This window comes from Diplotaxodon limnothrissa, linkage group LG23 (genome assembly GCF_057381915.1).
Source record: "Diplotaxodon limnothrissa isolate DT_005_m linkage group LG23, D_limnothrissa_male_GT1.1, whole genome shotgun sequence".
Taxonomy (NCBI): Eukaryota; Metazoa; Chordata; class Actinopteri; order Cichliformes; family Cichlidae; genus Diplotaxodon; species Diplotaxodon limnothrissa.
The window spans coordinates 11,460,867-11,488,208 of NC_140617.1; the positions used below are offsets into that span (position 1 = coordinate 11,460,867).

At 42.8% G+C, this 27,342-nt stretch overlaps 2 protein-coding genes across 4 annotated transcripts; both read left to right on the forward strand.

Moving 5' to 3' along the window:
* Positions 1-87: 87 nt before the first annotated feature.
* npl (N-acetylneuraminate pyruvate lyase (dihydrodipicolinate synthase)) lies at positions 88-9,064 on the forward strand. 3 transcript variants are annotated; one of them, XM_085348338.1, is made up of 12 exons: positions 88-164; positions 381-463; positions 630-703; positions 2,288-2,375; positions 2,549-2,606; positions 4,883-4,958; positions 5,051-5,143; positions 5,258-5,403; positions 5,492-5,538; positions 5,629-5,713; positions 5,808-5,847; positions 5,936-9,064. In XM_085348338.1, the coding sequence occupies exons 2-12, from the start codon at positions 384-386 to the stop codon at positions 6,076-6,078; spliced, it is 930 nt and encodes a 309-aa protein (XP_085204464.1). In that variant the 5' UTR covers positions 88-164; positions 381-383; the 3' UTR covers positions 6,079-9,064. The 3 variants fall into 3 exon arrangements, with proteins under 3 accessions (XP_085204464.1, XP_085204466.1, XP_085204465.1); XM_085348340.1 differs by lacking the exon at positions 5,936-9,064 and having other exon boundaries at positions 5,808-5,906; XM_085348339.1 differs by lacking the exon at positions 88-164 and having other exon boundaries at positions 295-463.
* A 10,852-nt stretch (positions 9,065-19,916) lies between these two features.
* Positions 19,917-24,732, forward strand: sec22bb (SEC22 homolog B, vesicle trafficking protein b). The gene is made up of 5 exons (XM_085347683.1): positions 19,917-20,097; positions 21,648-21,757; positions 21,894-22,054; positions 23,082-23,228; positions 23,359-24,732. Exons 1-5 carry the CDS (start codon positions 20,023-20,025, stop codon positions 23,511-23,513), a joined length of 648 nt encoding a protein of 215 aa, XP_085203809.1. The 5' UTR covers positions 19,917-20,022; the 3' UTR covers positions 23,514-24,732.
* The last annotated feature ends 2,610 nt before the right edge of the window (positions 24,733-27,342 follow it).

Below are 27,342 nucleotides of genomic sequence, written 5' to 3' on the forward strand. Positions count from 1 at the left end.
TTTCCCATGAATCTTTGCGATGTCCATTGACGTTTAGTTGTTTGATGTTCACGTGACGAGCATTTCAGCAAATCCCTGTCCAAAAAAACAAGTTATAACCAGAGATCCACTTCCCTTAAAACTAAAACCTATGCCAGCGCCTCCCAGAAGGAAAGACCGTGCAGGTAAGCTGGAGATCGTCTTTGGAACTGCTTTTGATGCTCCATAATTTCCTTTTCATAGTATATCAGTTTACAGCCATTCTTCTGTTTACACACCGTGCCCCAGCGCTCTGTGGTGTATTATAAAGTTTGTGAGTGTGCTGATGTCAAAGGCTGTGTCTCGCCTGTTTGTTTTGCGGTGTTTCTTTTGTTTCACTCCAGTGTGCCTTTCTATGCCAGAACATGTCTATCATGGCTCCTGCCGCCGACAAAAAGCTCACCGGACTTGTTGCAGCCACATTCACTCCGATCACCAGTCAAGGGTAAGGGGATCTGAAGCCTCTTTCCTCCTGTGTGTCTGTTCAGTAAAAGTGTGTGAGATGTATTGAAACTGGGGAGGCGCAGGGACGGGCATCTTACACACCTGTTGTCAGGTATTGTTATTTGCCACATGTGTAGGTCTATATTTTTCACATTCTCCCAAAACAGTGAAATCAACCTATCAGTGATTGGACCTTATATTGACTACTTGAAAGAGAAGCAAGGTGTAAATAACGTGTTTGGTAAGTTTACCTGTGGATTCTTTCTTTTTATATTTGTGTTTTTTTTCTGTATCCCCACCTGAATCAACTCTAATATTGCATGATTCATCCGCTGATTTGTATACATACTGTTGTTTTACTGTGGTAGATATGTTGCTCCTTTGTTAATCACATTCCCTGGTGTAAAAATAATCTAAAGTATGTTTTTATATGTAGTCAGAGTTGGATAAAACCATAGCAAGTTAGCTGAATTGCACAACTCAATAAAACATTATTGACTTCTAATAAAAATCCCATGTAAACATTTAACTGATGATTCCTTCTGAGTATAATATCCAGCTCTTTAGAAACTTTCCATCAATTTTTACTCAAATTATTGCCTTTATGAAATATTGTATATCACACCTATCATATCCATGCAAGAATGCAACACACTGGTCTCCTGCAGCTGCTGGGGCGGCGTATTCAAAATTAGTCCCAGCTAATGCATACCTTTGGTGTGAAATTTCCACAGATAAACAGAGAAAACAAAGAGTTACCGCAAAAATCAACTCTGGATTATGAATGCAATGTTTTTGTTGAACTTGCAGTGACGTGTGGCTGGAGGCAAAATAGCCCAGAGAAAAGAGTGAAACATGCAAAGAAACCCCACTCAGTCTCAACCTTTGAATATCCCTTTGTGTAATCTGATTGGTGGGATTATTCTGCAGTTTTCCTGCTGTGTCCAGTCCACAAAACACTAAAAACCAGGTGCCGTGAGGCCGTTATTGCACCATTGTTCCTCGAGGAAACCAACCTCCACAGGGTGCCTTTTTAATGCTGCTGTGAGCTGTTAATGAAGACCATTGCTTCCCCGTGTAATAATATTCCTGGAAAAAGGGCACATTGGTCTTTACGCTTGTTATTTGCAGTTTAAGCATTCTTCTTCAGTTCAGACACTCATCCTTGAAATTTCTGCACAAGCTGAAGTAGATTCCCACGTCTCGAGTGCCGACTGTTATCTGCGGCTCTTTTGGTGGCACATACATGGAGAAAAGTTTAGACAATGTCAAGATCCTGCCCTTTCCTCTGCACAGCTCTCCCCGTGAGCCAGGCGTGACTCTGAAATGCTTACCGCTTCATTTTCCACTTCACCAAAAGCCCTTTGAATCACTATAGCTCAGCCTGAGCTTCTCCTGTGTTAACGTCTCATTTCCACACTACTTTCTGTGAGTGCTTAGTCAGCAGAGGATGTTTGTGCTGATCTTTGTACCTCATTGTGTTTTTATGCTCTTCCAGCTCTATTTAATTTCCCCATCATTGTCTGCACCACTGCTTTCTAGACTTGAAATAGTTTTGTGCTGTGAATTATCGCACAGTCAGCAGTCTGTGGCACAAGTTCCACGATGACTGGTTCGCCGTGGCGGTTTCCTTCATTTCTTACAGTTTTTCTATCCTTTGCTGAAGCGGTGGCAAGTGGGCTGTGCTAGACTATTATAGGCTACGCCATCCTTTTATGTCTATTTATTGACATGCTTTTTGATCTTGTTTGGTTTTTAAGACTGAGAATCTTGAGATTTAAGTTTCAGTGATGTGGATCTTGGACAGACGTTTCTTTGCTTGCAGTGAATGGCACCACGGGTGAGAGCATGTCTCTCAGTGTGGAAGAGAGGAAGCTCCTGGCTGAGGAGTGGTGTCGAAAAGCAAAGGGCAAGTGAGTCATCGCAGGCAATTGGATTTTTACTCAAAAACCCCCCAAAATTACGCAAAGAAACAATCGAACAAGCACATGCACATTGTAGCTATTCCCTAGAGTCACCATGGGCTTTAAAGTGATAAGTATACAGTTAAAAAATAGATATTGAGGAAATGTTCTCCTCTCCACAGGATGGATCAGGTGATTGTTCATGTTGGCTGCCTGAGTCTTAAAGACACCCAAGAACTGGTGAGTTATGTCATGATTCCATTTTCTGTCGAGCTCCTGTGTGAAAATATGTTTAAATTTAGTAACACAGGGTTAAAGTGGAGTTTCCGCCACATTGACCTAGTCAGGCAGTATTGCAGGCTTAGCCTTGCCTTAACCTGAGGTATACACAACATGGCCATCAGATAAGTCAGATTTAATATTAGCGGTGTGTTCAGGCACCACATGTGCCTGCAGTAAAAATAAAACACTGTTTCTATATTACTTTATATTAAATGTGTTCAGTTTAAATGGTAAAGCTATTGAAATGTGAGGCAGTCACTGTGTTGCAGGGGGCCGAGTCCAGGAAATATCTGGTCCCAGTCAGCGAATAATCTGGCACATGACGTCCTGTGTGACAGTCACATGTCAGTTAAAGAACAGCATGTTGTTTGGTGCGGGTTAGAGGTCCGTTCATTGTGTCACAACTAGGGCTGAACGATATATCGCATTTGCGATAATATCGCGACATGATCAAGTGCAATTTTCTAACCGCAAAGGCTGCGATTATACTCTGGACATGTCCAAATTCATGGGCTGCATCCTCCTGAGGCCGCATTTGTAGACCGATTACGTCACACCGACGCGCCGAAGGCTGTCCAAATTACTACCATATCCCAGAATTCATAGCGCGGCCCAGCCAAACTCCAGTTTCCAACAATGGCGGCCGCTACTAAGTTTTAAAATTACTCATACTAATCTTTCTGGGTCACAAAATAAACTTTTAAAATATTTTCAGGCGAGAAAGTAGTTGTGTAAACATCAAATATCTGCTCGGTTTATCAAGATATCCCATATTTGCAAAAGTGCTTCGACGTTTTCAGAGGCGTCTGCTACCCACCAGCTCGACAGCTAGCCGGGAGCTCGAGGGTTACTGATGCGGCCGAGAACGGCACAACTCCCGGCACATCATTTTCAGATCACCGCGGAGTTTCGCTGCTCGGGTTAAACGTAATATATAAGTCACTTAGACAACCTAAAAATGTTATTGTTGGGCTTTTTTCAGTGTTTTGTTTGTTCGTGAGTAAATCGGTTTGGCTGAGATTAAAGTTATTAGATTAGATAAAATAAAACTTTATTAATCCCCCGGGTGGGTTCCTCCTTGGTTTTCACACAGCTGACTAAACGTCAAACAGAAAACTTATTAAACAGAAGTATGAGACAGTCGAGAATTTACACCAGTGTCTGGTTATATTTTAGATAGCAAGAAGCAGACGGCCGAGTTTATTAAACTCCACCGAGACAGCGGTGACGCTAATCAATTTAAAGGCGTGTTTGTGTGTGTGTTTATACAATTGCTATTATGTTTGCACTTTATGTGTAATGTTACTGACTGCAGAGATCAGTAAGATGTGTGTATTTTTTATTTATTAGTTTTATTTATTTAATATTATTTTTTAATTGAATGACTGTCTAGTAGTTCACAGATGTCGAAAAACTGAGTGTGGTAAAGCCACTGATTTTTTTTATGTATATTTCTGCAATCTGCACATTGTACTGACTTTCATTTTAATGTTTACACCAGGGTTCCTTGTCAGCACTTTATGCTCAGATGTTTGTAAGCTAAAAATAAACTATTGTGTATGTTCAAATATACTGTTGTGATTGAAGAAGTTAAATAAAAATGTCAGTCATCAATTCATGCATCACCTCATGTCATCATAACAGAGGTCTGTCTTCCAGGAAAGAACAGTTTAAAATTAATGTAATATAGTATTGGCCATACTATATGATGTATTGCTTGTCTTTGTTTAATAATACAGAAGACAAAGACCTTAAAAAATAATCGCATATCGCATCGCAATCGCAATATTGGGGCAAAAAATCGCAATTAGATTATTTTCCATAATCGTTCAGCCCTAGTCACAACCCTGCTTAAAAGAGGCTGACAAAGAAGTCAACAAATCAAACTTATGTGCGTGTGTGTCTGTCAGCACATGAGCGTGCATGCAAGGCCTGAGTGCACAGTAAGTCTGAGCGAGTGTGTCAAAGAGGAAAAAACAGCCAGTGAGGAGGAGAGGAGAGAGCAGACTGTGAGGCCTGGTGTAAAGTCTCCAGAGCACATGATGTCACACATCACGTGACCAGTCAGATGTTATCAGGCAATGGCGTTTATTGTGGGGATTATAAATCTATTCAGAATATCCAAATGTCATAGGTAATAATTTGCCTTGTTATTAATATCTAATGGAGTTTCTTTTCTTTTTTAGATAATTGATAATCCATTCATTTCCCATCTTTCATTGTCCTTCTTCCAGGCTCACCATGCAGCACAGATTGAGGCCGATGGTATAGCAGTCATTGCTCCGTCCTTCTTCAAGCCCAGCAGTGCAGGTGTGTGATGTTTTTAGACATGCATATTGCAGCATTAATAACACATTTCATACATGACAACATGCATCTCTTTTCTTGTCACCCCGCTTCAGATGTTTTGAGGACCTTTCTCCAGGAAGTGGCTTCAGCTGCTCCAACTCTGCCCTTCTATTATTATCATGTCCCATCAGTCACTGGTGTCAACGGTGAGGCAGTCTGAGATTTGGACATTTCTAACCATTTAAATTTTTATATGTCTTTTATAATGTGGGTTTTTTTTGGGGGGGGGGGGTATTTTCCTGTTTGTTTTATTTCTTCAGTGAACGTGAGAGAACTAATAGAAGGTATTGAGAAGGTCATCCCTTCCTTTAGAGGCGTCAAGTTCACTGGGAGTGACCTGATGGACTTGGGCCAGTGTATCAGTTACATTCCGCCTCACTGGTCAGTCCTCTATGGCATAGACGAGGTCAGTCTTTCCTCTTTTTGTAGCATGTTGTCACTTTAACCTTAGCCATGGAACTATCCTAAAAAATGTAATTCGTTTAAAAAAATAGCAACTTCTAGGAGCTTTGGTAATGGGAGTCCATGGAGCAGTTGGCAGGTGTGTATGTGTGTGTGTGACTTTTCATTTGCACGATGCTCTGTCTTTATTCCTTCTCTATGCTCAGTAGTTTTATTTCTCTGCACGCAGCACATATAATTACGTAGGATGTCACGTCAACAAGCTCATATTGGCGTTCGAGACCGGCGACCTCGTCCAAGCCAGGACGATACAGGTACTGCTGATCTCTCTACCGCTGCTGTGTGTCCTTGATCATTTGTACCACTTTGCTCACATCTGTACATCTTTAATCTGATTTTTACGAGCAGTTCAAGATTCAGGAGCTTGTGAGTTTTGCCATCAAACTTGGTAAGTGATAGCTTTGCACTGACATAGTAATCCTCTAATGGTGTCTTTTTTTTCCCTGCATTTTATAATGTGCTGTTGTTGCTGACAGGTTTTGATGTGGGAGTAAATAAACAGTTGATGAACGAGCTGTCGGGCTTGGATCTGGGACCCCCTCGTCTCCCGGTGATGACATGTCCAGCTGCTCGTGCTCTGGCCATCAAACAGAAATATGACAGTATCTTTCCTGAATAACTTGAACATGCTTGAACATCCCTCATTCCAATAATAGATTACACAGACTCTCTCCAAAGAGTTTCTCCATATTGTTAGGTCTTTACCCAACTGTGTTAAGTGTCCTCGTATTAGTTAACTGCGAACATGGCATTATACAGGACTGTGCAAAAGTCTTGAGCCACCCTTCATTCCTTTATATTTTCCTTCCAAGGAGCCAGACTTTCTTGTAATCTTTAAGTTCTCGAGGCTTTCAGAAAGCTGCTTATTCACTCACTTGTGATCCAGTCCTTGCACCTGAGCATTTCCAGAGGAATGTGAATGATTCAAGTGTGAAAAGGTTCCTAACTCAGGGAATGAACCAGCGATGTGTCAACAGAGAATAAATGTTAAGTTGGATCTTTAGGCACATAATTTGTTCAGCTGAATCTAGGGCTGCCACAGATGATTATTTTGATAGTCGACTAGTCACCGATTATTTTTGCGATTAGTCGACTAATCAGATCATGCATCCACTGGACGTACAAGTACAGCTTATTGCACCAGCATGCATCTGCTCTTATGTAACTATCATTAGCTTACAGCTTTAAGTGTTTGAGGTATGTGCTAACTAAAAAATAAAGACAAGATGATAATTTATTGAATTTAAATGAAATTTGCAGATTGTTTCAGTGGAGTTTAATAAACTCCTTGCTCCTTGCTATCTAAAATATAACAGGACACCGGAGTATACTCTCGAGCATCTCACACTTCTGATAATCAGTTGTCTGCTTGAGGTTTATTCAGCTATCTTAAAACTATAATTTTAATCTCAGCCAAACCGATTTACTCAGGAACAAATAAAATACTGAAAATATGTTAAACGTTTATTTTGTGACCCAGAAAGAATATTAAGAGTAGTATTAAAACTAACTAGCTGCCACCAATGTTGGAAACTGAGCAAGGCCGCGATAGGCCGCGCTATGAATTCTGGGACACAGTTTTTTCTTCTTCGGGTTTAACAGCAGCTGGCATCCTTATACATGCAGTGCTGGCATTTTCTGTTTTGGTCGGTTATTACACTTAAATCCTACTACTTATTCCTGCGTCTTTTGGGATCCTACAAAGCTTCAAACGACGCGTTGACTATTAAATTAGTCATCGACGATTTTGATAGTCGACTAATCTGAGCAAAGTGGACAGAAGAAGTCTCACCTGCTGCAGATGAACAGTATCTGAAAGTCATGTCCTTAAAAAAAACATGAAATACTCCAGCAAAGACCTGACACAGAACCTGAGAGATGATCTGGATCTCCAGCTGATCTCTGCCTTATTAGTCTCAGTGGAAGGGCGACTGTCAGGAAGCCGTGCTTAATGAAGGGAAACAAGGGTATGGCGGAGGTATGAAACTGGACTGAAAATCAGTGTAAACAGGTCTGATCGAGTGAAGAATCCAAATTTGACAGTTTAGTTCATTATTTTGTCAATAAGTACAGAGGTACACCAGCGAGATGGTGCTTCGTCATGTCTGTGAAGGTTCTCAGTCATCCAGGTCATCGTAGTCTAAGAAGCTTGGAAAGAAAAGTGTCTGAACTTCTTTAAGTTTCCTTGAAGACGGTTCACCTCTCATCCGAGAAGCTTCTTCAGTTCTAAGAGCAATTGGTGGTGAGTCCCAGATTTTAAGCACTATAGGAGTGTCACCACAATCAATTGCTCTCAATCAAAGCTCAGAGGTAGAAACATCCAAGAAGCCTGGAGAACGATTCCTGAAGATCCTCACAGAGATGACAGAGAGCTGCTCAGAGTTCAGACTATGCTAAAGGATAAAGGTGCTAAACATACAAACTCAGTTTTTGCCTTATATGCTGTTTTTCCATGTATGTTTGAAACAATCGCTGTACCCGTTTCAAAATTTCATAGCAAAATATGAAGAAACAAGGGGTGGCTCCAAACTTTTGCCATGTACTGAGTAAAATAAAAATTTAATTCAAAATAAAATACTCCAGTCATACACTGTTTAACTACAACATTCTAGACTGAATATTGAGTGGGCTAAACCTATGCCAGAAAAACACAGTGAGGCGTGAACAGGAGCCCTCTGAGCTGTTGGATCTTGGCCAGCAGTGGGCTGCAGAGACGAGCCTCGTTGGATTGGAACAGCTCTGACACATCCTCCACATTCTCGATCAGAAGCTCCAGGCACCTGGAAAGCTTTTTTTGTTTATGTATCTTTAGCCATTTTTTAGGAGTATATTTGTGTACTAGGACCTGCGGTTTACCAGCAGAACATCACATTGTAACACACTAACATAAAAAAATCAGTTATTCCCCTCATGTAGGAGTGTTTTTCAGCTGCTCTGTAACCAGATGTTTCACATTACCAAACCTTTAATGTTCGAGGTGTAAGCAGGCGAAACAGGGCAGAAGTAAAAATCTTTTTTGTTTTTTGACAGCCACATGATGTGTTTGTAGCGAGCGTATGTATTTTTCTGGGCATTCTCCACTGACTTCAAAGGTTTGCTCTTTTAATGTAATATGGAAAAAATGATGCTGTAGAAAATGTAGCACCGTTTTTACATTTGTGAGAATGGAGACCGTCACAAATCAGCAGTGTTATCCTGGTCTTACTGTTTGAAACCATGACTGAAGCTGATTTGACTCATGTCAGTGCTCCTATTTAAGACGCATGGAATGACATTTTAATAACAACTGGAAATGATCTCTTTATAGTACAAAAGTTAAAAAGTGGGCATCATTGCTTCACTTCTCGACTTATTGTGAGGTTCAAAATGGACTTCAATTGAATACAAAATTGAAAATGACAGTTATGACGAGCTGTATCCGTGAGAGACAGGATAATGAAGACGGAAGTTAAGTAATATGACCTGTTGAATGAAAAGGTGTCGGACACTATAAAGATCCTAATGATGAAAGGGAGCATTGAACACATGAGAAGAATGAGGCCTTGATTATTTTTGATTATTGTTTACTTTCTGTCTTAAAAGGGAAATGTACTGTAACTATAACAGTCAGGCATTTATTACTAATAAAGGAGTTTATCTCTTTGCTGATTAGCACTGATCATGTTTCTTTTAGTCTTAGTAGAGACTAACTGTGGAAAACTGAGTACACGGTCACCACGTCCATAGGACCCGAGAGGGTATCGGCCTGGTGCTGCTGATCAAATGCACTGCAATATGATTATCAAGTGTGAGAACTTCTGTGAAGGCAGTTCAGATGGTTTAATGCCAGGAGCGGACGCTGCAGACCTTGCAATTCTCAGACCAACTGTCTAGTTTTTATTTTTAATCCAGTACACACACACAAAATAATTTTTTCTTCGCTTAGTTTAACTTTAAAAGTTTTGTTTCAAATGACAAATACATTGCCGGTGGATGCAGCTGCTGAATTAACCATCTCCCATCCAGGATATTTTGGAATATTTTGCATTTTTTTCATCCTCAGCATGCTTATGCGTGTTCATTTGTGTACTTTCAAATCATTAAGAATATCAGGCACAAGTGCGCTGACTGGTTTTTGTGTTTCACAGTCAGCACATTCTTTAGTCCTTTGGGAGGAATGTGTGCGTGCTAAGAAAAACTAGATCAGACAAGGAGGACTTCATGAGGTCATTGTGACACAGTACGTATGTGTTTATCCAGTGTTTGTCTCTCTTAAGTCTGTGAAGGTTCTCAGTCATCCAGGTCATCGTAGTCAAAGGAGCTTGCAAAGAAAAGCGTCTGGACTTCTTTAAGTTAATTGAAGACGTTTCACCTCTCATCCGAGACGCCTTAACGCCCACTCACATCCTGGGCCATCTGATCTCAGGAATTCGCATGATAAGGTGGGGCCAGGTTTCATAATGAACTCACCCGAAACTCTGGCTGATTGGAACCCACACCCAGTTTCACACCTTGGCTCAGGCGATTAGAGGATGATCAGGGGATCCTTTTGTCCCTCTGAGGGGGGATACTCCTACTAGGTTTATATCTGGGACTCTCCACCATTTGACCTTAGAACTGAAGAAGCTTCTCGGATGAGAGGTGAAACGTCTTCAAGTAACTTAAGTCCAGACGCTTTTCTTTGCAAGCTCCTTTGACTTGTCTCTCTTAAGCTGTGTTGTGAGAGATGTGAAGTGACGTAAAGCCCATTCAGCTAAAACACACCGTTAGAGACTAAATCAGTGACTACATTTGACTGGAAACATTTTAGACTTTGGCTCATTATAGATCTCAGCTATCTGGACTGCTTACAGTTTTGACAAAGTTTCCTCTCTTAACTTACACACCAACCCTCAGATTTGCCTTCTGCTCCTTTAAACTGCTGATGTAAACTAAAGTTTTAAACTGCATTCAAAGCCGATCTTTCAGGAAAATATTGCTTACGCCTTAAATATTAACTGTCAATTTGTATTTGGTCAAAATTGTAAATAGTATTGTATACAATAACCAAACCCAGCCACAAGGGGGCCACACGCCACCGAGACACTCCTAGCGTTAGTCCCAGGCCCATATAAAGGGGGGAGGATTGTGTTAGGAAGGGCATCCATAACATTGTGGCCAAATTGAACATGTGGATGATAAAGAATGAGATCGAATTACGTGAGCCTGAGCTATCCAAAGCAACAGACAGCAAGACCTGCTGTTTGGTTTGGAGACAGAGGGACAGCTCAAAGTCAGAGAGGCAAGGCTGAGAGGGAGATGATGACGATGCAGATGCAGCTGCAGGAGGACATGCAGAGTATTGATGTGACCGGGGAGGATGCTGGGATAGGGTGAGATGGAGGCAGGTGATTTGATCTGGCGACCCATACAGGGAGCAGCTGAGAGAAGACTGAATATAATACTGGATTAGTCACAGGAGAAACTGTGGTGCGGGATCAGTAACATGACTAATTTTTGTCATTTAACCACATCTGGCTAGAGTTTGAGTTTTATGCTGTTTAAAATGGTTTTGAGGCCTTTTGCCATCACTTTCTTTTAAGCATTGTCTTTTCATTGTGGTCTCTGGATTACTTGTCATGACAGGGAACTTATTAGTAAGTGTGTAGCGAATACTGGCTGGACTGGTAAACTTGTTTCCTGCTTCAAATGGAAAATTCAGTTCAGCTGATAATAACTGTTCACTCAAAGCATTTTAAACCATAATGTAAAATCACCTAAGATTTCTGAGAGTACCCCAGCCATCAGAGGACCCTCTATGAGCAAGCACTTGGCAGAGGGGGACAGAAAGAACCCCAGCGGACCCAGGGAGGGGCAGCCATCTGCTGCAGCTGGTTGGGAAGTGAGGGGAAAAGAGATGAGAGACAGAACTGAATGTAAAATAATGGAGAGAGGACAAACATGTTTAAACTGTAATACTAGACACTTGTGGTATTTTATCTGATTCATATATGACCTTATCAGAGATGTTTTACCTCCATAAAACAAGAGGAGAGATGAAAAACTGTTCTGTGGAAAAAACTGTGGTCACTCTGTGCTTCTGTTATTTCAGGGCTGTGACAGATGTTTTGAAGGGAGGAAGGTTCAGGGCTGAAGCAATCAGCTTCATGGGCTCATCTGGTTAGAATAAGAAAAGCAGCCATCTAATGCAGAATTATTTTCAGGGTACTCCTTTTATTCTCAAATAAATAAGGCAAAAAAGGAAGGAAACAAAGACACACATGGACTGCCAATGCTGAAAGAAAACAGAGATTCAAGTTACTCATTACCTTAACATTACATAAAATAAAAACCCAAACAGAACCTCACCTCAGCTGCCGCCCCGTGTGGAAGTGAGGAAAGAGTGAGCCAAAAGTGAATGCAGTCCTTATGTACTGTGTGACATCTAATGTGTGACAGGTGAGTGCAATCAAGGACAAGCACCACACCCAATCAAAGGTGAGAGAACTAAACAAGGTGCATCTGGTGAAGTGAGTGGGTGTGCTGGGATGTGCTAAAAGGTGGGTCTCTACAACAGCCGCCCCCATATGTCTAGTGAGAAATATGTTGATATGATCAGGATCAGTCTTCAGGAAGCGAGGGCAGGGGGATCAGACAGGAGACAGGGCGGATATAGGTTTTATCCTGTACTAAGACCTCCACAGTTCTGATGTGGTCATCTGGGCTTTTCAGCAAGCGCGTCACTCTTCCTACAGGCCAAAGGGCTCGTGGAAGGTGTGAATCCATAATCATGACGACAGAGTTCAATGTGAGATCTGGTTTTTCCTTCTGCCATTTGGGTCTTCTTTGGAGGGATGGTAGATAGTCTCTTATGAAGTGTCGCCAGAAGTGATCTGCCAATATTTGTGCATGTCGCCATCGTCGTCGGCCTAGGAGGTCAGAATCAGAATAGGATACCAGGGGGAGTGATGAATCATGTCGGCCCATAAGGAGAAGGTTTGGGGTTACGGGGTCAATGTCCGCAATGTCTGAGGATACATAGCCTAGGGGTTTTGAGTTAAGAATGCCTTCAATCTCAATTAGGACTGTTCTTAAGACCTCTTCAGTGACCATCTGTGCACCAATGGTTCTCTTCAGAGCATTCTTCACAGAACGTATCTCCCTCTCCCAGGCTCCACCGAAATGGGGTGCATGCGGGGGATTGAATTTGAAATGGATTCTTTTAGTCATCAGGACCGGCTGTAGAGTCGGAGCAAGGTTGTTAAAAGCTGCCCGTAGTTCCTTATCTCCTCCTTTGAAGTTAGTTCCTTGATCACATATAATTTCCAGGGGTGTTCCTCGTCGAGAAATGAATCGTTGGAGGGCCATGAGGAAGGAGTCTGTATCCATACTGTTTAGGAGGTCAAGATGTATACACCGAGTGGTGAGACATTTGAATATTATTCCCCACCTTTTCTCCGATCTGCGGCCTGTCTTGACCTTGTATGGTCCAAAGCAGTCTATTCCTGTGGAGTAGAAAGGTGGTTTGAATAACCTAAGACGAGCAGCAGGCAAGTCTGACATTTTTGGAATGATGGGCTGTGCTCTCCATTTCTGACATGCGATGCAGCTATACCGATGCCTGCGTACGGCTTCCCTTCCTCTGAGAATCCAGAATTTCCGACGTAGTTCAGCAAAAAGTCTTTCTGAACCAGCATGATGCAGTTTGTCATCATAATTTTGTATGATCAGTTTGGTCACTGGATGAGCAGGATCAAGTACTATTGGGTGAATGACATTCAATTCCAAGTCTGGGCTTTGCCGTAGTCGGCCTCCTACATGGATAAGTCCAGAATTCCTGCACAACACTGGTGACAAACACAATAGACGGCTGTCAGATGAGAGGGGTTTGTCTGACTGTAAACGGGCTAAATCTTCACCGAAACTGTCCAGTTGTGCCTGACGAAGGATTTCTTGTTCTGCTGTTTGATAATCAGCTGCAGAAGGAATGTTACCCTTTTGGTTGGAGAGTGAATGAGCCGTGAAATCCAATAGCTCTTGATACGTTCTGAAGCTGGGTGTGTATGTATGGGAGGGTATACTGACAATACCAAAAAAGTAGGATTTCTTTAACTCAGTCTGATCATCATCAGGATGGAGATCTGTAACTGTGGGCCAGTTATTTGGAGGTTCATGCAGAAACGAGGGACCCTCAGTCCACCTGTTTGGGCTAAGGAACTCTTTCAGGGATTTACCTCTCGTAACATCATCAGCAGGATTTGTGGCTGAATTGATGTATCTCCAGTCTTGACTGTTTGTGAGGTTTTGAATTTCTGAGACTCTGGCTCCTACGAATACCTTGAAACGGCAGGAATCTGACTGAAGCCAGTGAAGTACAGTTGTCGAGTCAGACCAAAGGGTGGTAGTCCTGACTGGTAAGGTGAGTTCTGTTTGTATGAGCTCACAGAGGCGTGCGCCTAGTAGGGCTGCGCATAGCTCCAGTCTGGGTATTGTTAAATGCCGTTTAGGAGCAACACGTGAGCGAGCTAACAAGAAACTCAGTTCTACATGGCCTTCAAGATCATCTGATCTCAAATATGCGACAGCACCATATGCTCGCTCTGAAGCGTCACAGAAGATATGAATGTCTCGAACTGTGGTAGAAACATCCATTTCCTTAGAAGTATAGCAACGTGGGATGGCAATTTGTGGGAGATAACAAAGTTCTTCTTCCCAGGACTTCCATGCCTCTAAGAGGTCGTGTGGAAGGAAAGGGTCGTCCCAATCTCTCTCTTTTCTCCATAGCTCTTGCACCAAGGTTTTGGCGCGTGTTGTGAATGGGAGTAAGTAGCCTAATGGGTCATACAGACGAGCAAGTACTGCATAGATACGACGCATTGTGGTGGGGTGTGAGGCTAGAGTTCTGTATTTATAGGCAAACAAATCAGTCTCACAATTCCACAATAATCCTAATGTGCGTTCATGTGGGCCAGATGGCTTGTCTTCAGTCAGGCAAAGTTCATTACTTGCCGTTCTTACCTCAGATGGTAGATGGCTAATCACAACAGGATTATTGCTGGCCCACTGGCGAAGGTCGAAGCCTCCTTCTGATAGATGGTTTCTTAATTTGTCTAGGAGTGTTCGAGCTAACTCTGCTGATGGAAAACTCTGCAAGCAGTTATCAACATAGAAACACTGCATTACTGAAGACTGCACATCTTTGTCAGATTGATATTCCTTCACATGTTTCTGCAGTGCATAGATTGCACAACAAGGGCTGCAGGTCGTACCAAAGGGGAGTACCTGCCACTCATACACTGAAGGGGGAGCTGCTTTGTTCATGTCACGCCACAGGAATCGGAGGAGTGGTTTATCAGGAGGCAGAAGACGGACTTGGTGAAACATGCCTTTGATGTCGCCACTTATTGCTACTGAATGTTGCCTAAAACGCAACAAAACACCAAGAAGTGTTGGGCCTAGGATTGGTCCTGGCAATAGGTACTTATTGAGACACTGACCTTGAAATGTGAAAGAGCAGTCAAAGACTATGCGATCTTTATTGTTGTGACTTGTCATATGATGAGGGATATACCAGGTTTCTTTGCTATTGTGCATCTCCTCTGGGCTAAGTTTGACTATATAGCCTGCTTGCTCCAATTTCAAAATCTGATCCTTGTAAGACATGGCTTTGCCAGGATCTTTAGCTAACCGAGCCTCAGTGTTGCAGAGTCTAGACATGACTACATTTGGAGGGACATTCAAAGGAGGAAAGTTTGCCATCCGAAGAAGAGGAGTGGCGTAGCGATTAACACCATTGATCTCAACCCTTTTTGTGGCCTGTTCAAGGAGTTCCAGTGCCAGTTGATCTTGCTTTGATCGGATCACAGATTTCTCACTGTATTCAGGTAAAGTGTCTAGTTGCCATAGCTTCTCAACATGATAACGCAGTACATCTGCAGATGAACTGAGAGATGTGAACAAACACTGCACGTGCTCTGTACTGCTCTGGGGATGAAAATCTGTGATCGGGCCTTGAAGTGTCCATCCTAATTGGGTTTTAACTCCTGCAGGAGACCCATATGGTCCCTGTCTCAATGGAGCAGTAGGCGTGATGAGGTGAGTATGATCTGAGCCTATGAGCAGGAGTGGCGCTGCTTTATTAATAATGGGTAATGGGATACCTTGAAGATGCTTGTATCTCCGTTGGAGAGATGATACAGGGTAGGTGTGGTCTGAAAGTGCTAGGTGATTTGCAGTGAAGGCATTAGTAATTGTGTAGGTTTTCTCTGGGTGTGCGATGGGTGAGATTTTGAAACTTACGGAAGAACCATGAATAGTTTCAACTTCTTGACGGACCGTTCTAAGTGATAATCTCTCTGCTTCCCCAGTTAGGTTGAGATGCTGTGCAGCTGATGTCAGAAGAATGGTACGCTGGGAGCCATCGTCAAGTACTGCATATGTTTCAAGGGTTCTTTTGCCATTTCGCAGGAGCACTTTCACGACCTTTAAAAGGACACTAGGACAATCACTAGGTCTATCAAAGTATAGCGTCCTCACTACAGGATGAGTGTCAGTTTTAGATCTCTTATTTACATCGCATAGGATCTGGAGATGTAGTCCCATACAGGTGGCACATGCTTTCTTCAGGTCACACTTTGCGGCCTGATGATTCCTAGCACAACGCCAACACCGTTTGTTTACTTTTATCCAGTTTGTTTTCTCATCCTTTGTCTTCTGAATAAACCCAGGACACTTACTAATGTGATGTTCTGGTGAGCAGCAATATGCACATGTAGCCTTAGTTGTCATGATCGGCTGTGTTGCATGTACAGAATCATCAGATGTATTTGCTTCATGTAATATTGTTGTAAGTGGAGAAGCGTACTTACGGGCAGGTCGTGTCTGGTTGAAGGATGGAACAGGACTGGCCTTCTTTGGTTGACACCTGCATTCCATTTGCAACCAGGATGAGAACAAAGGCAAGGTATACGTCATTTCTCCCTGTTCCCTGTAAACATGCCGTTTGAAGCGACTGAAATGCTCTGCAGGCAACTTCACTAACAAGCGATCGACATGGGAGCCACAGTCTAGTTCTGCACGTCCTTGTTCTCCCATAGTGCTAAGCAACCCAACTAAAGCCTGTACTCGAAGAGCAAAATTATCAAGGCTCTGACCATCACCTGCTCTGATAGGAGGCAGTTCCAGTATATTCTTTAGCTCTTTCAATGCCAGCTGTCTTGGTTGCCCATAACGCTCATCAAGGGCTTTGATGGCTTGAGTGTATGGGTCAGGAGCGTAGGAAAAGGCAAGAGCTAATCGTTTAGCTTGGTCTACTTTGAGGTGATCAAGAAGGACATGATATTTGAAGTGCTCTGTCTCATGAGGATCAAGAAGGTTTGTAAGGGCCATCCGTAACATCCTGTATTGCATTTCGTCTTCTCTACTAAGGTCTGGAAATGAAGGACCTTCAAGCTTATATACATGTGTTCTCGTGCTAGAGGAGTGACCCGAGCTAGCAGTACCAGATATCAAAGGTTTCTGTTCATATGAGGTATTGGATGTAGCTGGTTGCTGCTCTAGAGGAGGGCAATGCTTGTGGTCAGATATGCGAATGAGAGGTTGAACAGGGTCTTCAGCTAAAGGAACAGCAGGTTGAACACGAGATCTGGTCGGGATCCTGCCGTGATAAGGCCAGGAAATCAAAGGGAGTCTCATCTTCTGTAGCAAGGACTGGTCTAGGCAAACCAGTTGAAGGGATAGCAGCATCTAGTATTGTTGAATTAGGTAAAGGAGGGCTGGCAGCTGTAACTAAGCCAGACTGACGGCTAATCTGCGGGGGCTGGAAGGGTGATTGACAGGTTACTGTATCAATCACTGGGAGCTGCTCATGTTGTTGATGTGTTTGAGGACTGGCTCGTAAACTGCATACAGAAGCTTTGATTCCATCAGATGAGACTGTGCGAATTGAAGATCTGGAGCTACGAGAATGGGAAGGAGATGATTGAACCATAAATTGCTTAATCTCCCTCATGGTCGTTAGGAGTTCCCTCATGACCTCATCTTGGGTGGTGGGTAAAGGAACAAGGGATGTCTCTGGTGGTCTTTCTGACTCTCCGACAGGATCCTGCAGCCCATGTGTGTCTTTATCACTGTGCTGGCATTCAGTTTGGCTCTCTGTCTCACATGTAGCTCTTCTAGCTCCAGGGTACTGAACTTCATACTGTTGCAGGTAGGCAGGAGGTCGACTATCACGACTGGATCTTCTCAAACCTTCAGTCAAACCTTCAGTCAATGGCTGCTTTGAATCCATGACGCTAACACTGCTCCGGCTCGGAGGACCATGTTTTGAAGGGAGGAAGGTTCAGGGCTGAAGCAATCAGCTTCATGGGCTCATCCGGTTAGAATAAGAAAAGCAGCCATCTAATGCAGAATTATTTTCAGGGTACTCCTTTTATTCTCAAATAAATAAGGCAAAAAAGGAAGGAAACAAAGACACACATGGACTGCCAATGCTGAAAGAAAACAGATTCAAGTTACTCATTACCTTAACATTACATAAAATAAAAACCCAAACAGAACCTCACCTCAGCTGCCGCCCCGTGTGGAAGTGAGGAAAGAGTGAGCCAAAAGTGAATGCAGTCCTTATGTACTGTGTGACATCTAATGTGTGACAGGTGAGTGCAATCAAGGACAAGCACCACACCCAATCAAAGGTGAGAGAACTAAACAAGGTGCATCTGGTGAAGTGAGTGGGTGTGCTGGGATGTGCTAAAAGGTGGGTCTCTACAACAACAGACTTCCTGTGTACATGCAGCATGACTCCCTCTCATCACAAGTGAGAGCACTAAAGTCATGAAACTGGTGAGTGATACATGTAAATAAACTCTCGCGGTCACTGCTGCTGGTTTTGAAATATTACTTAAATTCAATCCTAAAAATACTTTGAACGGATGTACTGCAGACGAAAACAATCTATCTAATGAATACTGTGTAATGAGTGATGCTGCAATGTGGTCATTCTTATCTCTTTAAAGTTTATTTAAAATTATAATAATATCATTTGCAATTAACTCATAATGATAAAAAGTCGCTTTTGCTGTTTGCTATCTAAACCTGCACCTACAGGTCAGGTCCACCGAGTCAATGTTGTAAAATACAAGCGGAGCAAATGTGACATCATTCTGTCCAATAATCATTTGTATTGAACCAAGGCACATGGAAACTGCTTGGATTAATACTCATTATAAGAGCATTAGTGCTTTATAATACAAATGTTCATTTTTTACAAGAACAGAACTGCCAAGCTGACATCCACCAACAGCTACGATATTTAAAACCAAACCAAACATTACAGCAGTTCTCACTACCATCTCGGAAACCTTCCCTTTCATTCTTGCTGCTCTCCTTCTGTCACAAATCACCCCCGACACTCATCTCCACCCTGCCTGCACTCTCTGCTTCGCCTGTCTTGTACAGTATTTAAACTCATCCACCTTCATTACCTCGGTTCCTTGCATACCCATTTTTCCACCATCCCTCTCTTTCGCGCACATGTATTCTGTCTTACTTCTCGGTTCTTCTTCCTCTCTCTATGGCAAACCTCCACCTCTCCCGGCTCTCCTCCAACTGCTCCTTACTCTCACTACAGATCACAGTGTCATCTGCAAACATCAGAGTCCACAGAGATTCCTCCTGACCTCATCTGTCAGCCTGTTCATCGCCACTGCATACAAGAAGAAGCTCAAAGCAGATCCCATATATAATCCTACCCCCACCTTAACCCCATCTGTCACTCCTACCATACACCTCACCACTGTTATTCATGAAATGTCATTCTTTATGAGGCAGAAATCTGTGTGGACTATGATGTTTCCAGACAACATTGAGATCTGCAGTGAGAGTAGGGGGCAGGTGGAGGTGAGACTGGAGAGGTGGAAGTATACCCTGGTGAGAAGAGGAATGAACACTGGTTGAAGTAAGACAGAATACGCGTGTGTAAATGTGAAGGAGATAGGTGAGGGTGCAGGGAGCAGACATAGTGATGGAAGATGAGTTAGAGATGGGTTGGGGATGTGCAGGGGAGGAGGAGTGAATGGTAAATGGTAAATGGCCTGTATTTATATAGCGCTTTACTAGTCCCTAAGGACCCCAAAGCGCTTTACATATCCAGTCATCCACCCATTCACACACACATTCACACACTGGTGATGGCAAGCTACATGCCAGGTAGGAGGAAACAAGGAAGACCTCCGAGGAGGTTCATGGATGTAGTGACGGAGGAGATGAAAGCAGACCACACGCTGTGGCGGAAGCAGCCAAAAGAAGAAAAACAAGATAAAGCAGCAAATTTTAATTTGAACTTAACAAAATCTAATGTAACGCATATAAGATTGTCGTAATTATATTCTAACAAATACCTGAAATTAATAAGTTTCGTATCAGGGACGGCGACGCGGAACCTTTGTGTCTGTCCGCCTGGTTCCGCGGCGGGATTTAGCTGTGACACAAAGCTATAGCGTTTCCGGCCAGCTCAGCGTCAGTGCTGCGGTGTTGTCAGTTTTCAGCCTGTCAAACGGAGCTTCGAGGAGCCTGCAGTGTGTGCTGAGCAGCGGAGCTTTTCGCAGAGATGGTGCTGCTGACGATGATCGCTCGGCTGGCTGACGGCCTGCCGCTGGCCGCCTCCATGCAGGAGGACGAGCAGGTGAGGATTATTAGTGAATGCTTGTATCCTGCACTAATGTTATAGTGACACGCTAGCCAACGTTAACCCTCTGCCAGCTGTCACGTCCGCCTTTAGAGCGCTTGTTTTCATCCAGATGTGGGTCGTTTGAGGGGGCACCGGCACCACCCCCACCATGACTTTCTGGTTTGGCGTGTGAAAGTTAATTGAGCCGTTTGATTTGCTGATAGGTGTCCTGCTGTAGGCCTGTCCTGCTGTAGGCCTGTCCACCTGTCCACCTCGTTATTTACCTGCCTGAAGCGACTGAGTCATCAGACCGCTTCTGCCACAGCTTTTTATTTCACGTCATTACAGCATCGCATAAGTTCAGGACTGAGATATGAAACTTTGACCTCTCAGCACCATATCACCCCATTAGTGCACTTCGATCTCGCATTGGGGGGTTACGTTTGGTTTCTAGAGTATTTAAAAGTAGAATGGGAGGCAGGCCTTTCAGCTTTCAGGCCCCTCTCCTGGATTCAAGATAAAGCATATAGTTAGGGCTGGAACAGGTGACCCTGAATCCTCACTTAGTTACAATAGGTGTAGGCTGCTGGGGGATTCCCATGATGCACTTGGTGCTTCTTAGTTCACTCACTATGTTTTTATACACCCCTCTGCATTTAATCTTTAGTTATTATTATTAATCTCTGGCTCTCTTCCACAGCGTGTTTCTGTCCTGTCTCCCTCCCTGAGCTCGGTTCAGTGGGAGATTTCTTCCTGTTAAAAGGGAGTTTTTCCTTCCCACTGTCGCCGAGCGCTTGGTCATAGTGGGTCATCTGATTACTGGGGTTTCTCTCTATTATTGTAGGGTCTTACAATATAATACCGTCACCAGGCTGGTACTGATGTATGGCTGAAAGATCGAGCATCCATCCATTCATCTATTTGCTAATATGCCCATCTAGCTCAGGGTGGTGGGGAGGCTGGAAACTGACGTGGTTATTTGTCAGTTAGTAAGTGACTGACTCACTTTATACCTATCATTCATTATTACACTGGTTAACACTAAGTGACTCCAGTGAAGTAGAATCCACTCCCCACATTTTATTATTACCTGTAGATGAAATATGCCTGATGACGTTGGTGGACTTCTTGAAATGTTCAAATGGATGCCATTTGTAACATGAGTTGTTGCTTTTAAAACCTTTATGCTTGTGCTCGCCTTGACTCTAACATCTTTTCCTCCTTCTCTTGTTTGCTTTCATGAAGGGAAGTGAAAAGGTTTGTTGCGTCTCCGCTCTGTGCCTCAGCATCACATGTGTTTCTCAAACAACCACATTATCTATCTGTAAATTAGTGTCATCGTTTAACGTCCCGCCGCTGTCTGAGTATGTCTGTAAAACCCTCAGATACATAACGTGCTCAAATCTACGTTGCCTTCATTTCTTTTGGTGGTAAAATAATCACATTTGCTTCTAATTCTGCTGCATACGAGTCAGATTTTGATTAATTTCTGTGTTCTCTGTGCTCGATATCAGTACTTGTTTTTTTTAGTTTTTTTAAACCACTTATGCTTTTCATCTCTTTAGCTGGGCCGGGACCTTCAGCAGTATCAGAGTCAAGCTAAGCAGCTCTTCAGGAAACTCAATGAGCAGAGCCCCACACGCTGCACTTTAGAGGCCGGTTCGATGGCGTTTCAGTGAGTGAGAATCCAAACTGTCTCAAAATAATCGTCTCTTCGTGGTTTGCGAGGAATTAAGCACACACGGATAGATGTTTTCAGTGCATTTCCTCATGCTCCACTCAAAGTACATTTTTATGTTGCTTTTTTTCAGCTATTGTATAGAGAAGGGAGTGTGCTACCTGGTGCTTTGTGAAGCCAGCTTTCCCAAGAAGCTAGCCTTTGCTTACCTAGAAGACCTCCAGGCAGAGTTTCATGAGCAGCACGGAAAGAAGGTCCCCACAGTATCCCGGCCTTACTCCTTCATTGAGTTTGGTAAGAAAAGACATGTAGTAGTAGTATAAACCGGGTTACATGTTAAACCTGTGCAGGAAACACTCGATCTGTGCTCTTATGACTGCTCGTCATAAAGCCACAAACAACAAATAAGAAAAATCCGATAAAAACATGTCCAGCTATCTTTGTGAGAGCCATCAAAGTGATCGGATTATGTGGAACTTAAAGTCTCACCTTCGTCTGTACCCCTTCAGAGGCAGGTTTGAGGATTGAGACTTGGTTTTAGGGCTAAACTTAGAACGAGGTTTAGGTTAGGGGGTTTTGGCACTTAGCTGTGATGGTTACATGTAAGTATGCAACGCTGCATACTGAGCAGAGCAGGCAGCAGAAACCTGAAAACCAATCATCCAAGCAGTTTCAGACTAACAGAGTTCTCTGATTATTTCTAAGATGCTGACACATGCTTATGTGCTTCTGCTGCTGGTGACTATTAATATTTTATATGTTCAGTGAAGTTGTGGTGCTAGGGGCTGATTTTTTTTATTTCCTCCCTGCAGATGAACTCAGGGTGTAAATCATTGTGAAACCACACAGAAACCTCCAGGCTGAATACACTGAGGTGCCAGAAACTGCGACTCCTCTTAAGAGCCGCTTGATGTGTTTGTGGCTCTAAAAACAAGTCGGTCGCCACAAAGTATCCAAAATATGAGCAGCAAAAAAAGTGTTTACAAAACTCTGGGTTTTTAATAAGGAGTCTGTGTGTGAAACATTTCTGAATCACTTAAATTTAAATGAAAAATACTGATAACAGGAATTTATCAGAGGACTAAAAGGGAAGAAAAGGATCGGCTCTTGTGCGACTAGATCTGTTTAATAGGTCAGCATCAGCAGTCTCTCTGCTCTCATTCAAAGCTGGGAAATGTGTTTTCTATGAAATTCAATAAAAATCCACTTTAGTCCTCCGGGGAAAGTGGATCCTGGCAGTCAGCGTGTTTGTCACAGGCAGGGCTGTGAAGTAACTGAACACACAGAGCTTGAAATAACTGTGGGCTGTCTCTCTCTTCAGACACCTACATTCAAAAAACCAAGAAGTCGTACATCGACAGCCGAGCGAGGAGGAATCTGGGCAGCATCAACACAGAACTGCAGGACGTACAGAGGATCATGGTGGCGAACATCGAGGAGGTGCTGCAGAGAGGAGAGGCGCTTTCCGGTGAGTGTCTGTCATCTGTGTTCGGGTCAAACGGAGCCGTGATGGGAGTTTTCTCTGCGCGCTTGTGCTTATCCTGCTCCTTCCCAACCCCCCTTTACTTTTTTCTCCCTCTGCTTTCTCCTCCTCACAGCACTCGACTCCAAGGCCAGCAACTTGTCCAGCCTGTCGAAAAAGTACAGAAGCGACGCCAAGTATCTGAATACCCGCTCCACCTATGCCAAGCTGGCAGCTGGAGGTGTCTTTTTCATCATGCTCATTGTCTACGTACGCTTCTGGTGGCTCTAAGAGAGGAAAGGGAAGAAGAAGAAGGAGGAGGAGGTGCCGAAGTGGGAAAATGGGCTGCTTAGAGTCTGCAGACACTAAGAAAAGCTGTCAACTTCGACTAAAAACACAGGATTCCTGCTCTTAATAAGACTTTACAAACATGCCACCGCCCATTTTGTCCTCGCCTGTCCATGGATGTGTGCTCTGAATATAAATGATGTCATAGTACATAGTTTTATTAATAACAATTACACAACAATGCTCTCGTAGTAGCCGGGGATTTCAGATGATGTGCGAATGTGGGAGTGTGTGTGTGTGTGTGTGTGTGTGTGTGTGTGTGTGTGTGTGTGCGTGCAAAAAAAAATGAAAAGTTTTGTGAGTTTTCAAAGCTGTGTTGTGCTGTAACAGGAGCGGCTGATTGTCCACCTAATTTCATTTTTTCCTGCGCTTCCTTTAATAAAATAATCATGGCAGTGATGCACAGCATATCCATTAGTCTAAGAGATTTCAAAGACATAGCATTAATATTTTTAGGATGTTAAATCACCCCGGCAACGTAATAGGAAAAGATATCCAAGTCAGCTGTTTTTTTTGTTTGTTTTTTTTAAATACTGTGTGGAAGCCTGCAGACGCTGTTTGACCTGATTTAATTAGCCAAGACGTGTGGGATGATGGTGAGCCAATCAGTGACTGTACAATAATTATTGAGTAAAATACAAACTGTGCTCGGTGGATCACTGAAGGTTAATATTTAAAAGCTTATTATTAATGTTTGCATGGTTAAATAAGGAGTAGGTCCAATGATGAGGAAGTCTTCATGTCATGTAAAAGTGGCCTTTATTATATTCAGCTTTAGCCCTTAGAACTGCCTTTTTTTTTAAGAGTGGCTTTAAAATTGTAATATTTCCAATAAATGAAAGCTCCATGTGTGCGCGTCTTGATTCTGAATATTATATGGTATATATTAATCTCTATCTCAAATACTGAGTAACTTCAGGTGATGAGGAATATTACATTTAATCCCAATAATTGTTGTACAGTCTGGTAACCCTCAGCCGCGTGACGCCACCATGACTGCAAGCAGGCGTTCAGAGACATTTGAAGTTCAGCAGGCTCCTTTTGTTTTGTAAAATTTGTAGACTTCATTTAAAGCTGAGAGTCGCCGCTGTTCGCTCTCAGCTGGAAAGGAACCCGCCTCTTTTCCTGTTCTGTCTTCTCTCTATGAATAAAGTCTTTTACACTCAGGCGCTCGGTCTGTCAGAACACTGAGCTGAGCTCGTCGTCATCATGGTAAAGCAGCATGCATGGAGTCAACAGTGGCGTGAGATTTGATCATGTGGTTTGTGTACTCATGACTGCCACTTTATAAGGCACACCTGTCTGATCAGCCAATCACATGGCAGCAACTCTGAATTTAGGCATGTAGATGTGTTCAAGGTGACCTGCTGAAGTTCAAAATGAGCATCAGAATGGGAAAGAAAGGCGATCAAGTGACTTTGAAGGTTAGATACTGGACATTGCTGTATATGAAGCATGTGACAAACGTTCTCTTTCTTTATCAATTGGAGAACCTTAAATTTCCACACCTACAAAAGTTTTTAGCTGTTTGCAACCACCAGCAAAGACTGGCGATACCACCCATGGCCAGCAGGTGGAGCGCTGTGCTCGCTGATGCAGTTCCGAGTTCAGTCCTGAAATAAACTTCAGCGACTGGTGTCCCCCTGTTAGTCGAGCTCTAAATCATGGGTTACTGTCAAAACTGAGGGGAAAATACAGGTTACGCCTTTGGGGTGGAAAAAAAGAAAGAAAAAGAAAAAAACTCGACAGCTATGCTTGCAGGGACCTGAAAATGCAACAACGTATAGCAGCGTAAGCAGAGCATTAGTCAGAATCTTGAGCTTGAGGTAAAACAGGAAATGTCAGAAAGAGAAAAAAGAGAAGCAGCAGAGTAGCGTGCCAAACACAAACCACAGGGCACAGACTAACCTTTTCACCTCTCAAGGGAAGTGGGTATTTGTGAGTTTGGCCTCAGTTGCCATTAACTTATCTTTGTTAGCAATCATGTTCCACTAAAACTGCTTGAAGATGCTTGTTTTGTATCTCTTCCCTTTTTCTTTATTAACGATCACAGCCCTTTTGTCTCAGTGCTTCTCTACGCTGCTCTGACTGTTGGTTTTGCAGCCCTGTCAGTTTTCATCGTGTCCTGTTTATTCGTGATTGTCACCATATCTTCTCTGCCAGAAATCCCAAGCTACATTCAGTGTTTAATGCATAATCGAACATTAAAGTTTATCTAAAAGTTGAGATGTGCCAAACTTGCAAAAAAAAAAAAAAAAAAGCACGAAAACACACCAGAAGCCAGAGCAGCGGTGCAGCCGTGGTTTTTGCACTGCATCTGGATTCCCATCACACACTTACACTAACTGAAATGTCTTGCTGGCCACCGATACTCTGTCACCACGTTAACATAAATGCGTTCTCGCTTCCTCTGCGTTCACTCTTTTTCTTCAGAATTAAGACTTTTTTTTAAAAATTAATAAATTATTATTTAAATGCACCTAAAGGCGAGCATCAGACAGGTGAACTACGAAACACGGTGTGTGTGTTATTCTGCAGGTGCGTCCCTTTCACAGTTTTTAGAGAGAGAATAGCTTCTCTTCTTTCACTCCATTGCTCTATCTTTCTCTCCTTCCTCTCCAGGTTACCATAGCAGCAGTGAGTGTGTGACAGTCATGTGAAAACGAAGCTGATTGGATTAAAATACTTTGTGTGATCAGAGGTCAGGAAAATGGCACATGTACAGAACACACATAGTCTGACTTTACCACACACACGCACACACACACACAACTGAGACATGCTGAAAGATCAGTTCTTTCAACTGATCTGACTTTTTTTTTTTATCAGTTCTGTGCTCTCTTGTCGACTCATATTGCCCTATCTTGATTAAATTTCCTGTCAAAGACACAAATAGAACTAAGACACCGTCCACCCACTCTCGATTTCTCCCGAGACTTTAGTGATCTTAAAGAAACAGGGCATTAAAGAAATGTGACCTTTAACTTTAGTTAGTTTGTTCAAGGGTTGTGCAGAATGAAAGAGATTGTAGCGTATGAAAAATGAGACAGCCAAAGTTTCAGTCATGTTTCTAACAGAGTAACCTAATCATTTTACCTGATGCAAACACCTGATCGCTATCTCTGCCAAGGAAATATTTTGTGTTTAGTTTGGCTGGTTATTAGCAGAGTAACACAAAACTATAACTAGCAGTGATCAGTGTTGGGTAAGTTGCTTTAAAATAGTAACTTAGTTACATTACTAGTTACTTCTCTCAAAAGTAACTCAGTTACTTCAAGTTACTCGTTACTTTCAAAGTAACTAGTTACTAGGGAAAGTAACTTTGGTTTTACTCAGAATTTTCTTGTTAATGTGTTGCTTCCATAACTTTGCCAGTCTTCTAGCTTGCTTACTTGCCACAAGTGCACTGTGCCACCTACCAATAGAAAGGAAAAGATAATGTGCATATTTCCACGAGAGAAATCCCACGCCTGGACCGTTGTTGACCGCCGCCATGATTCTAGCCTACGTCACAGCGTCATGTGCGCCTTTTACATCCAACACAAAAACTGCAGTCGTGGTGCTTTTGATTGTACTCAGAACTCGGAAATTCTGCCTTCTGAATAGGAAGATGTAGGTAACACCAGACTGCAGATGAGCTACATACAGGGCTGGACTGGGACAAAAAAATCGTCCCGGGCATTTTGATTAGAGACTGGCCGCCATTATAGCAAAAATCATAAAGCCTTTGAATGAAAACAAACACTGCTGTGACAGTGATGTTCACTGTTTT